The 14,445-nt window shown below is 36.8% G+C and overlaps 1 protein-coding gene across 1 annotated transcript; it reads right to left on the reverse strand.

Annotated features, from left to right (window-relative positions):
* Positions 1-9,267: 9,267 nt before the first annotated feature.
* GPR25 (G protein-coupled receptor 25) lies at positions 9,268-10,395 on the reverse strand. Its single transcript, XM_029284468.1, has one exon. The coding sequence runs from the start codon at positions 10,393-10,395 to the stop codon at positions 9,268-9,270; it is 1,128 nt and encodes a 375-aa protein (XP_029140301.1).
* Between the last annotated feature and the right edge of the window lie 4,050 nt (positions 10,396-14,445).

The raw sequence follows: 14,445 nt of genomic DNA on the forward strand, positions 1-14,445 counted from the left end.
GCAATATTTCCAGAGACACAAGGGGAAACTTCTAATTTTTAAATTTTTCCCTATCCTGCAGACTCAAGGGACACAAACCAAAATTGAATGCAACTGATTCAAACATCCATGGACCATTCTTTTCAGATATTACCTTCTGTTTGACTATTATTATTAAAATTGAGCACAGTGATGAGTAGACTTATCTAACTGTAGAAAAGGCCTGGCAGAACTTCAGAACTTCCACACCTTAGTTATGTCTCAGTTTTACTGCTGAAATGTGCAGTCTCTATCAGGCGCCCATGTGTCTGAACGCTTTTGGTACCAACCAGATTCCAGTAAGTCTAAAAGTTTGGTTCAGTTTCATCAGCAAAAGTGCAAACTTGCAACTGAATTGCAAATGAGCATCAGTATTTCTTGTCACGCAGAAGCTCTTTTCCCTTATAGCAATAATTAAACTCAGTGGTTAAGAATCAGGGTATATATCTAGTTTGCCCTGTCTGTGTACCCCATGGGAAAATGCTCTGGTAGTGCCCACATTGTGCATGATATGAATCAGAGACTGAATGTTAACTTGTACTAAGCTGACCACATCCTCTGTAAACGGTTGTCAGACTATGCAGTTGGCAGTCTGGCACTTGGGTCATCCAAGTACTACTTGCGTTGATGAAGCCACTCAAAAACTGATAGGCTAAGAAGAAACTGTCTATTGATAACATTCTGTAACTCTTCAATCTCCCTATTGATAACATTCTGTAATTTCTCCATGCTAGTGATGGAGAACCAGAGAAAAAAGAAACACATATTCTAACTTGGAGATGGTGAGTTTCTTCTTATCACTTTTTAAAGGATTCTCCTGATTATATGTTCCAGTTAGAATTATTATATCATTTAAAATTTATTCTTAAGATTAGTTCAATCCATCATCGTTCCAAGAAGTCAGTATGATTAAAGCCAGTATGTTGAGCAGTGAGTTCTGTATATTTATTCACAAATAATGATTTTGGGGGAAGTTCATATTTGAAGAGAATGAATACATTTAAAACATGGATTAGACTTAAGTTGCTTTAGGAGATCTAGTTGTGTCCAGATGTATGATTGTTTCTACATCATCATAATGAAAACTCAGCCTGCGTGTCTAAAAAAAAGTTAAATACCGAACGTATCTTTGGGGCACTTTTTCCTTACTTGGTTATTTCCTGCTATGTGGGGGATTCAGTTCCCAATATATTTGGAAGGCAGCATATTGAGAAAAGCTGTTTAAGGAGGAGGAGATGTCTTTATAATTTGCAAAGCCTTTCCTAATATTATTTTTTTTATAATGCATTGCTATGTGATATGAGCTGCTATGGGTGTCTATGAAGGAGCAGGAGGAGGCAAGTGATGGAACTTGTATCACAACACAAACTCTATTCTTGTATACTTCTGTATGACATAGTGATGATGATGTTATCCATTTTGTCATGTTGGACTCCTGATGATTCTATGGGCCAGGTCTCTCCACACCTTCTGATGTTGTACTACTTCTTTGAGTTTTTCTATGCTCTGGCTGGTGTCAGCTTTGATGGCGTCCAGCCACCATGTTCTTTGATAACCTGGTTTCCTTTTACCGCTGGTTCTTCCAAATATAATTGCTTTCTCCAACAAATTCTCTCATATGACATGGCCAAAATAAGTGAGGGACAGTTTCGTGATTTTGCCTTCTCTGTATGACATAAGTCAAATACATTAGGGGTGCAGCTTGAACAATGACACATGTGTTGTCATTTCTGAATCATGGTTAAGAATGGACACATATATGGGAACTGCTTATGGGCAATTCCATCACCTGTAAGACATACAATTCTTGAGATTTTAATATTCTTCAATCCCCATTAGCTTTTCAAAAATTATATCTAATTTTCTTTATCTCAGGTCTGAACATATAATCTGTGCTCTTGGGAAAAAGTAGCTTGAAAACTCAGCTGTATTATTTAAAATATTTGATTAGTCCAGTAAAGCTCTCTCTGAAAATTTGTACATTTAGACACAATGTACAAATCTATAGAACTGAAGTGGAAGCAAATGTTCAAAATGGGAACCATACAGTATTGCAACAAACTAAAAGAATCTTCTTGCTGGACATCGATTAACTGGCATTTATTCGGGAATTTACTTTAAATTAGATGGCCTGAAATCTGATCTAGCTCAAAATCTAGCTCTTTTTCAACAGTTTCAATAAAGCCCTTCCATTATTTTTTTCTTGATTTGCAGTCCAGTCCAAAAAATTATAAAAAATGTTACAATTAAGCAAAGATTATGTACTAACAGAATACAATTAAAATATAAATATATTACTCAAATTAACAAAGTTACTAGACTACTAACAATGGCAATTGAGTAGAATCCAGTGATCCTTCTAGAGATCTAGGAGGACATTTAGCTGCAAGAAGAACTTCTCTTCATCTGAACAACTTTAGCTGTGAGTTAGGAGAATTTATTAGTCAGCTCAGAAAGCCCATTTGGTATATATACCGGGAGGCAGTAGGCAAAGCTACTGTCTGTAAGATTATCATTGAACCTCTCTAACTAAGACAGGATTCCCCTTAAACAGAATGATATCAAGGTGCCCACAAGAAGCCAGAAGAAGGGAATGATGGCACGTATATCATGATATCATTGCACAAAGTATATGTAAGTCATTCATGTCACGAAGCAACTGACACGTTAACTAATGTATGTCATATTTTTATGACTATGTCATCCGGTGACGGGTAGCACGGCGCCTCTCTCAGTAATTGGATTCACTTCTCTTACATTAGGACATTTTTCCATTTTCCATTCTATATAAAAGTAGTTTCTACCTTCCAGAAAAATAAAGTCCTTATTCAACATTTTGGGACAATAGAGAACATTGTGACACTCCAGCTGTTTGGAGAGTTTTATCCTAAAGGATCACATTCTCTCCTGTTACTCACAATTTGGTCTAATTTATACTGTCACTAGGTGGCACTCAATGCTAATACTCTGGATGTTAATGCATGCTATTTTAACATGGGATTTATTTTTTAAAAAGAAACACACACACATTTAAGGAATCAGCTAGAGTAATTGTCAACATTGGGTTTTCCCAGTTCTAAACCTAAAGACCATTTCAGTTCTAAGAAATATATATTATATGGACCCATATGAAATGAAACATTTTCTTTCATACAAATACATTAAATAAAAAAATAGCCTGGTGGTACCTTCAGGGCATCTGCAGTGGGAGAGAGATCAAATAACTCATGATGGTTGCTACAACTACGCAACCAAAACCTGCCAGAAAGAGTGAAGCCTCATTCGAGTGACTGCAGCTGCCATCTTAACTTTTTAAATTCTCCCGTGGAAGGCTAATTATTTATTTGTCTCTAATTTATAAATATTTGCATGTGGTTTGTGAAGCAATTCTATTAAGAAGATATAAATTATTAATTAAGAAAATTAAGAAGATTTAAATTATGAACACATCAATCCAGCATTAAAATCTTATGATAATCTCCATGACTGTCATCAGTTAAAATTTCTCTCTCTGAACACCCTCTGGGGGGGCATAAACCACCTTCAAAAGAGCAAAGGGCGGGGGGGGGCTAATCTGATCTCAGGGGGCAAGCTGTTCGAGAGTGAGGGGGCTACCACTGAGATCTCATTCTCAAAGAGCCAAATTCTTGGATCTGTCTAGGGTTAGGCTAGGTTATCCCAGCATTCTCTCTTAATTCATACAGACAGAAAGATACAGGTCTATGACCACACCTGGTTGTTCCCTGGACTGAAACAGTTTTCAGAATATATAATGGGAACTGGAAGGAGCTCTTGAATTAGACATTAGTTTACATTATTATAAGCAAGGGAAGATTTATTTAATAATGACTGGTCCATGCTGGCATTAGTTGAAGGGAAATCCATTATGCGTTTGAAACAGCAGGCAATAACTGCAAAGTTAGTTTTTCAAGTGATCAGGGTTGATTCATTTCAGAAATCGTTGCTGCTATTCTCAGTTTCAATAGTTTTTGGGTTGTGCTCAGATTTAATACACTTCAAATCAGTTCAATCTTGGTATCTCTTGGACTGCCATCCACCCTGGCAGTCATTTAAGGAAGAGAACTTTGTCTCTGGTGACAAATAACATTTTTTTCTTCCTAGCATTTTACCCACAAATGCAAGGTCCATTTTTTTCAGATCAACCAGGTGTTGATCTGTTGGTTGTGACAGGGATTGACAGACCAGCTTGTTGCTCAACCCTGATATTGTGGGCTAAGACACATTGACTGGCCTGAAGTCATCCAACTGGCTTTCATACCTAAGGCACGACTAGAACTAACGTTCTCCTGGTTTAACCACTAGACCAAATTGATGACAAATATCACTCAATAGAAAAAAAAGGACCTTCAGGAACATTCTGTACAAGAATACACATCATAATTTTGACAAGTTTTTTCTCACTATATTTACATAATTTCTTAGTTATATTTCTTTTGGAATTTATCTGACATTTTACTACTTGGTCAATCATAAACAAATGGCACATCTTTCGAGCCACATTGTATACTTTAAATTTGAAAATTATTCGCAGTAAAGCCACAAAGAATCTCCAAAATGAACAAATTTACAAAGACAGAAACTCAGCTGACTATAGCCCGCTTCTATGAGAGGTAGCCCCCAAAATATTTTTATCTCTTGAATTTACTGCAACAGATTAGTATGATTAGCCCAGTCAAAGTTGGAATAAATAAACTTGAATGATACACACTTATAACTATAGGATGACGGAACATGTAGACTGTAGCGAATTTATACTTTAAAGCTAATATTTCAGTTTATAATGGGGAGGGGGAATAGTCATCATACAGATAAACACACCAGAATGGAGACACTAATTTTTATTTATTATTCCTCAAGGATACCGTTTTTCATTCATTCCTTGCTTACTGTGATCAATTCTCTCTCTCTCTCTCTCCCCCCCCCACCTTCCCACCCCCGAATATATGAATTAATGTCATATTTTCATTTTGGAGTATTTCCTTTCTTTGTTCTTTATTTTTGAAATGCAACCTTAAGGGCGGGAGAGCGGGGAACCCACAAGATTGCACTTCAAGCTTGCAAGTAAAGTTACTTAAAATCAGTGCTCTTTACTTCGGAATAAACTTTATTAGCACTCTGGGCTTTGGGTAACCCTATTACCCAATTTCCTTTAAAATAACACTAAAAATTGATTCCAAGTATATACTTTTCTGAAACTTTCATCAAATAATATTCAATAAATAGCAAGATTACTTTAAGAAAAAACCCTGCTCCCTTGCATCATCTTTTCTTTTTAGTGTTTTATTTACCTGCAGCATTAATAGCTTCACATTCCCCTAATCATTTATCAGTAGTATTCTATTCTAATTAATTCTAATGAATATCTCAGAGAACATTCTCTAAAACTTATAATGTATTTCATTTCCTATATACAGTCCTACCGTAGATACTTAATATTATCTGTAACAATTACAAAACGTAAGTCTTTGCATTAGTTATTGAAACTTTACAGCCTAAGGCTACAGATTTCCAGAATACTTGCCAAAATGTTGAATCACCTGTATAAGATGTGGAATGAATTAGCATGGGCATCTATCTAAAATTGCTAAAATATCATTAAGCTATAAATTTTTTTATAATCAAAACCTACCAGAGTAATAACAGTACTATCATTAGATTGCCTAATAAAATTGCTAAGGGTTCCAAGACTCAGGAATAAAAACAACATACCAAAAGGCAGTGGAGAAAATGTTTGGTCCAGTGGTTAAAGCATCAGGCTAAAAAGCAGGAGACTGTGAGTTCTAGTCCTGCCTTGGCTATGAAGGCCAGTGAGTCACTCTCTCTCTCTTAGCCCAGCTCACCTCACAGGGCTGTTTTGGAGAAAATAAGAGGAGGAAGATGTGTGGGATATGTTTGCCACCTTGAGTTACTTGTAAAAATAATAAATACAAATAAAATTTAAAAATGGAGGATACTATGCTTCTGAAATTAATCAGTTTGTCATAACCTATGCAGAGGGATGTTAATAGTAAATGCCCATGCATTTAATAACATTGAATGGAAATCCATATTGCCTCATGAGTTGCTGAAGGAAATTAATTCAGATCAATTATGTTTTATTTCTGCATAAATATAGGACAAACATAATCATCTGCATTGTTGTAATATCATCTTTCTTCAACCTAAGAGTGTTAAAGAGAATATGATATTTTAGTTGTTTGCAGTCTGCTGTGAAATCCAGAAAAATCTGACTAGAAATCATAGTGTGATAATATATACTATTATGATCCCTGTGAGGAAAAGAATAATGACTCTCTTTGTTCTCGATAAAAAGTTGAAACTGCTGTGTTTTCACTTTAATTGTAAAAGGAACAGAGCAATTATGATTTCCTCCATTAATCATTCACTGCTCTTTCCTGCTCACAAAATATCCCACATATTTCACTACAGTAATCAGCAAGCTGGCTGGGACCATAAAAAGGCAGATGTAAGGGCCACAGTGAAACACAAAGGACTTAACAAATAATCTTACTGTGTTTTCTCAAATTTGGTTTCTTTAGATCATTGCCAGACAGTAATGAAAATAGAAAAAAAAACTAGGATTTTGATTAAATATCATTGGGTGTTCTCCTTTCCCAGAATAAAATGGGTTTACTCCTTCCAATAGTAAGTCCAAAGGTTCCTTTGTGAAAGTACCGTACATTCCATATTGGTTTGGTAATTTGTTACCCAAACAATTAGATGAGATATAGTACTTTCTCTATACAGTATAGCCCTCACTCCAAACTTATTCACATCCCTCCCATGTTAGCATGTGATTTTCTTTCATTTCCAAATTTCCAAATAACTTTCTGTACCTTGATGTCAAGATAAAGGGGGTGCTGCTGCAGTTCCTGCTGCAAATAATATTTCAGACATGCTTGTGAAAGTCTTAACTTTGTATAAACTCTCATATCAACTTGTAAAATTAGGCATTCTCTATTTTATATTTAGGGAAACCGTGTCTAGGAATAGCGCATCATAGCCAAGACCATATATAATACTAATTATGGAGCCCTATTTACATGTTATCAACAATGCTATCTATGCAGGTTTTCAAATGAGATATAATCTCACCTGTTTCAGTGACAAAGCTTAATGATGGCATCACAATTACAATATAATTCTCCTGTTTTCTCAGAGTAATATGGATTGCACAAATTAAGAGATAGTAAAGCATTTCAGTTAGGACTGGATATTGATTGAGTTTGAAGACTTAAATGACTGGAATAAAACACACCATTTGTGTAGGTAGCTCATGCTAAGGCAGTGTTTCTCAACTATGGCAATTTTTCAGATGTATGAACTTCAACTCACACAATTCCCCAGACAGTTATGTCTATATCTGAAAGTTGCCAAGATTTAGAAACATATGCTAATGTCCAATAAATAATAAATAAATAAAGTCAAATAATCTGCTAATAAAGCAGCATGTCTCTCAAATTCTGGGATAGACAAAGGAAAAAAAGAGAACAGGAAAAATACTTCCAGAAGAATTGGGAAAGATTTCTATAACAATTTATTTTTAAAGGGCTACTCCCCATCATTTCAGTTTTTCCTGTATCTTGAAATAGATCCAATGTTATGATGCAAGTGATTGGTATTGGACTAGGATTGGGGAGATTTCCACTGACCCATGAGCCTCATTGAGTGACTTGAGGCAATCATCCACTCTCATATAATATGTTTCATTTACGGTATACAGTTTTGAAAATATAAGGGGGTATGTATGGTGAGTTTCTTGGAGAAAGAATGTGATATAAATGTAGCAAATTAGTGTATTCCAGTTGTTTTGGATTATAAAATTCATAATTTCAAACCATTTGGTTGTAATCCCAGTTAGGAATATATAGAGAGAGCAACAAATAGCCTATTTCTTTGTAAATAATCAAAGTCTGACTGAAAAAAGGATGATATAATGTTTCCTAAGGTTCTGAGCTGGATTAAAGCCAACTGATATCCTAGGTACAACCCAACAATGATGCCACTTCCATTACTTAACAGACAAGATACAGTATTTAGTCACAAGTGCTGAAAAGTAGAGTATGGCAGTGAAAGAATTAAGGGCATGAGGGGGGGAAACTCTGTGGTGCCTCCCTTCCTTTGGTGCACTAAGCACAGGTAATTTGGCTTAATGGTTCTTAGTAGAGTAAGATTTCAACTAAGTACATTTGGAACTCATGACTCACAATTCATGTTATTTCTCACTACCAGACAAACAACATAAATAAAAAAGAAAATTAATAATTTCAAGAGCTGATATGAAACCTGAATATTGATAGCAATAATTAAACTTGACATAGTCATTGAAAATTTTGCATTCACTGTTATGTGATAATAGAATTTCGATTGTTTTAATGAATAAAAATCAGACCAGAGTTTTGTAATTAAAAATTTAATCAAAATCAAGAAAGCTTACAGTAATTTAAACATAGGAAACACTTTTTCAAAAATACACACCTTCAACAGCTTGAGACAGGAAGACAACAGTTTCAATTATATATTTGTCCTTAATTAAATATACAAGTCTTGGTTTTATTATGGGTTGTGGTAGTTTTGTTTGCATGGTTCATTGTATTAAAGAACACTTGCTATCAAAAGATACTCACCCATCATTTCTTTTTATAGATATTTAAACACATTTTCAATCATCAATCAATAGTCAAATTGCAAAAGCTACAAAAATATCTAAATAGCTAAGGCAGGCAGGTAAGCTTAAGACTAAACATACAGTCAGGTCATCTACTTTCTAGCAAAGTATATAATTACTATTACAAGTCACTCCTATTCATATATGAAATATCTCTTGGTAGTTTAAGAAGCTCTTATAAATCTGCAAGCATTAAATCTGCATTTTTAACCTACAGACTAATGGAAAATTTATATAAACAGAATTTTATTTTATAAATGTATGTAGTACATGCAAGGCATCATAAAAAACATTCATTTGACATTGTATTAAAAACCACAAAGTTTTAAAAACCGCTGATCAGAAATTTAAAAAAAACCGTTTTTTTTATCAAGAAGAGCAATCCTCTAACCCAGGGGTAGTCAACCTTGGCTCTTTTATGACTCGTGGACTTCAACTCCCAGCTGGCTCAGGAATTCTGGGAGTTGAAGTCCATGAGTCATAAAAGAGCCAAGGTTGACTACCCCTGCTCTAAGCCGTCTCCCTCCTCTTTCTTCCATAAAAGACAGATATAACAGCAGTTATATCTGTCTTTTAGAGGCACATAAACCAGCCCCACTGCTAACTGGAACAGTTGTGGCTGGTATGAACCTCTTTTTGCTGCCAAACATAAGGCTTGAATCTGTAGATGAAAAGAACAGGGATGAGCTTTGCACATTTTCCTTTGGGTGAAAAAGACCTAGGAAATTCTTCAATACTTTCTGCCGGAATTGCTGGTCCATAAAGGCATAGATGATGGGATTAATGCAGCTGTTTGTGAAAGCCAGACAAGCACTGATAATGAGTCCCCTCCTGAGAGCTTTCAATACCTCACAAGAGAAGTCGATGTTCTGTACCACACCGTAGGTGATGAAAGCTGTGAAAGTATTGAAGGGTAACCAACAGCAGATGAATGCCCCAATGATGACAAAGATGATTTTAAGAGCATGGTTTGTTTTCCTGCCTAACTTGACATGACTCTGGAGCATGGAGAAGATAGAGCAGTAGCAGAATAAGATTACTCCCAAGGGTAGCAAGAAAGTCAAAAAAAGTACGGTGAAAATATAGACGACAGAAGGCTCTTCATCCTGGCATGAAAACCTGTCTCCCACAGGGATCAGCTTTCTGTAGAGCAAAGATGGTATTCCTAATAGAAAGGAAAACACCCAGATGCAACCGCAGGTAATGTTGGAATTTCTCTTGGTCCCGAGAGATCTGGAATCCCAGTGTTTATTCATCACAAGGAAGCGTTCCACACTCATGCCCATCAGGAACAAGATGCTTGAGCAACGGTTCACGGAAATCGCATAGCTGCTAAATTTGCACAGCTCTTCACCAAACCACCAGGAATCAAATGCTTCTGTCAAAGCCCAAAAAGGCAAAGTGCATACGAAGACAAGGTCTGCAATGGCCAGGTTAAGGACGAAGTTGTCTACAAGCCTCTGGTTGCCTCGTTTCTGCACCATCACCAGGACCACAAATAGGTTCCCAAAGAAGCCAATGAAAAAAATCATGAAGTAGATGACAGAGATAAAGATAGAGGCAAATGGCAGCTTTTCCCTAAGGCAGAAGGCATCACTGGTAACTCCTGAACCATAATAGTCTAATTCCAAGTCTCCAGTCCAATTTTTGGTCATGGCCAAGTCAGTTACCAACTCAGAAATCTTCATTTTCTATCAGAGACTCAGCAAAGAGTTTTCAGCCTACAGTTGCAAGGGCTAGCCAAAGTACATATGCTCTATATTTGGTTGGGTGGTATTTAAATAAAGCAGTGGTTTGCCTGTTTTTAAGCACCTGTGGTAACTTCCTCTTGTTTTTATGAAAAGTTGATGCCAAGCAGCAGATAGAAGTCCTGAAACTCTATAAGAATAAAGTAAACACTTAGTAACATAATTTGGTATGGCTGAGTAGCCACATTCTTGGTGGTGGTGTAGTCTATTGTAACAGAGTAGTTAGTTATTTGCAAGCTGCTTTTCTCATTGGATAGTTTAAGCTCTTTCTCAGAAGGCTCAGATCAAATTGGAATTACAAGTCTTAAAATTTCAGCCAACATAGGGACAGTCATAAAATTATTGGTCATAAATTATTAAGGAATATTTTGTCTTTTTTCCAAAGTCAGTTTTTTTTCAATGGGCAAAATTAAGTGGTTGCTTTCAGGTAGTATAGAGAGACTGTTAGCATCCTCAACTTGCATGACAAAGTTGTGAAGTCCACAATGGCCAGTTCCACATTCCTTAAGCTAATTTGTTGCACTCAAATGAGGTAAAATGTGCTGTCCTTTCATTATGTCAATTTAAGTTAAAACTGCAGTCTCATCTATTTTTGTAAGAATGGGAGAGATGCCACCTTGTTCTTCATCTCAGCTATTAAGTGTCTTGAGACATCCTTGTCTTTCACATTGAATTCTTCAGACAATTAAAATGCAAATATTATTACAATTACCAAGCAGCGGTTCCTTCCACACCAATCCAAAGTAGTTTATGTTTAAAAATTCCATTTAGGTATATACGAATAAACATTTTCTAGCAAATTATGCTAGAAAACAATGACAGATTATATATTTTATGAATGAAAAAAAGAAAGAAATGCACATCAAGACAGTAGAGTACATTTAAACATAATATAGATAATGCCTAGCATGACACAGAAAGTACTTGATTCAGAGATGGAATAAAATCACTCACAGATAGCAAAGATGGCTATTTTTCTTCCTTCTCTCAGTTTCAATCCACTGAGTACAAACTTCTAACTAGGGTAGCATCTTTTTCTTTGCCTAATATCAAAAAACAAGCTGCCTTCCATTGAGGTAATTCTCAGGACATGCAAAGAATAAGACGTGGCCAAATCATAAGTTTTATAAATTGTGAACACTAGACAATCAGAAAGATTGAACTAAGAAATGCTGATCATGAATTTACAGTTCTGTTATTTTATATACATTATTTGAGAATTGCTGATGCTTGAAAAAAATAAGTCAATCAAAAAAGTGGCCAATAAAAGACAAGGCAACAAGATATTATCACTAATGACTTATCAGTTTTGTAAATTCTTTACCTTATCTTACTGATGAGGAAAAAAAAGCACAAAAATACACAAAATGACCACAGAAGCAGCTAAGATAAGATGGCAAGGGGATATGCACAGGGCAAGGGTGCCCGTATGTTTCAGCTGGAAAGGATAAAAAGTCATGAGGTAACCGACATTGACAAGTTCTAGTTTGCGCTTCGAGAACCAAACAAATGATGAGTACCAGGACAAAATTTTCTTGCCAAAATGCGGCAAGTACCAAATTTGACAAGTTTCAAAGGAGTCGAATACCAAGGTATGACTATATTGCCTATTTGTAGTTGTGCTAATAGTTGTTTTAATCTGCAAGAATGTGTCTATACATAAAGAACAATAAAAGAAACTACTCTTAAATAACTCCAGATGTCATTCTTGGTTCTTGGAGTCTGACATTGATTAACTGAAAACAATAACAAACGATCTTAGAGATACTAAATACAGTCTCAGATGTTGCCTGCTCCTTTGCCAGTTCCTCAAGGCAGCTATTCTGATAATACTACACCACAAAATCTTCAGCGCTCAGAATGATGGAATAGGAGACTTTTGAAGATCACACAGCAGAAAATAGTAGATGTTGCCTGTTTTTACAACAGCTAAGGAAACTTCTGCGGTTTCCTAAAGTCCATTCACATTTGGATAAATAATTAAAACTTGAAATTCATTCATACAAACAGGAAAGGTGAATAATTATAACATACATTTGTAAGAAATATAAAACAATTTTAAAAAGTAAAACATCATAGTTCATAAACATTAAAAATAGGTAAGTTTCTGTAAAATATATAGGGAAAATATAGAAAAATATGGAGAAAAGATAAGAGAGCTGTACTCTAATAAGATGTATATAGAAATGAAGATTCTAACAGATGCAGTTTTTTATTCACAGTTTATAAAAGCCTCGTGTTTAATTTTTCATCTATTATATTTTGCATTAATATCTAGTCTAGACCTAGATTTGGTAAGCTAAAGAGAACCAAATTCCTATTGTCTTATTCCACAAATAGGAAGAAAGGAAATGAGAGCGTAAGAATCTCTTAAAATTAGGACAATTTACTATGCCTACCAGATATTTGGGGACACCCACCAGAATTCCCAGCCAGCATGGACATTGCTGAGAATTCTGGAAACTGAAGTTCACACACAAGGAGAGTGTCATGGTTAGGAAAGGCTGCCTTGAGACAGTGTTTCTCAATTTCAGCAACAAAGATGTATGTACTTCAGCTCCCAGAATTCCCCAGCCAGCCATGCTAGTTAGAAATTTGGGAGCTGAAATCTATACATCTTAATGTACTAACATTGAGAAATACTGTCTTAAGATATGGTCCATTGGCATATTAGGACAAATCTACTTTTCCTCTATCAAGCGACTATGTCCTCATTTCCTTTCTAAGAAATTGCAGGAACAGTTTAATAGCTGCAAATATTCTCACTGACTGGGCACTTTATTGTTTAAATGCTATTGAACTGATAAAACATTACTATAAATGTTTTCAAAGGGACTTCTATAGCCACTTTAATTTAAGATTACTGTGCACAAAATGAAATCTTTAAGAAATGGGCAGTCAGATCCAACATATTCATTTTGGCTGCTGAGATTAAATTAATTACATTTAATTAATTACAGCCCACAGGACATAAACATCTATTTGTTGGGGATGGTTCTGCTCAAATTGCACTTGGACTGCCCCTGGTAGTTGTGAGTCAATTGAACCCCACTTTTCAATGTCTCCTTTCCTGAAACATATCCAGTGTATCTTGTCCACTTCCCTGTGTAAGATGTGACCATTCTCCTTTTGGCCATCCCTGGAAGATTGGCAGGGCTCCTTGATACCACAATTGGACCATGAACCCCAATGGGCTCATGGGTGGTATGCTCCTCCCGTGTTCCATTTCTTTATATTTGTGTTCTCTCCTAAGGAACTACCACCCCTACTGGCTCCTTGGTTGTCTGCTTTCTCTGAAGAACCAGGACTGAACTTACCCTGCCAGTTGTTATGTGTTCTGTGACTAAGGCAGGCCAGTCTGAGTCCAAAGAGATGACATCCTGCAATTCCAGATGAGCCCCCAACTTGTTGCCCTTAAAACTCAGGTGCCTGTGTGGGGTGGGAAAGAACCTAGTCCCGTGGTGGCGAACCTATGGCACGCGTGCCAGAGGCGGCACTCGGAGCCCTCTCTTTGGGCACACGCACTGTCGCTGCAGCCCCGCCTCCTCCCATGGCCCCCTCCTCACCAGCAGCCCCCTGGAGGAGAGTTGCCCCTGGGCATGGCCCACATGAAGCAGTGCAGCCAAGGACATGGTAGCCAGGCAGCGGGGACAAGACTCCATCCTTGCGCTCCATCACACGCAGATGATGCTGTGGGGCACGGGCGGAGGGCGTGGCCACCATGGCACTACTGGGCTGCCTGGGTGATCTGTGGTGGGCTGTGGAGGTGGTCAGTGGCCCAGCGGGCACAGCGGAGCGGGGATGGGTGGTTTTGGGGCACTCAGTCTCTAAAAGGTTCGCCATCACTGACCTAGTCCCTGAATTTGAGAAACACCCAAAACCATAGAAAGTGGGGGGGGGGGAGGTTACCTACCTCAATATAAACCACAATTACTTGGTGCAAAGCAAAAGGTATTTTATTAAGGGGAGGAATCAAGTCTTTATATAGGG

This window comes from Protobothrops mucrosquamatus, unplaced genomic scaffold (assembly GCF_001527695.2).
Source record: "Protobothrops mucrosquamatus isolate PMUCROS unplaced genomic scaffold, P.Mucros_1.0 scaffold631, whole genome shotgun sequence".
Taxonomy (NCBI): Eukaryota; Metazoa; Chordata; class Lepidosauria; order Squamata; family Viperidae; genus Protobothrops; species Protobothrops mucrosquamatus.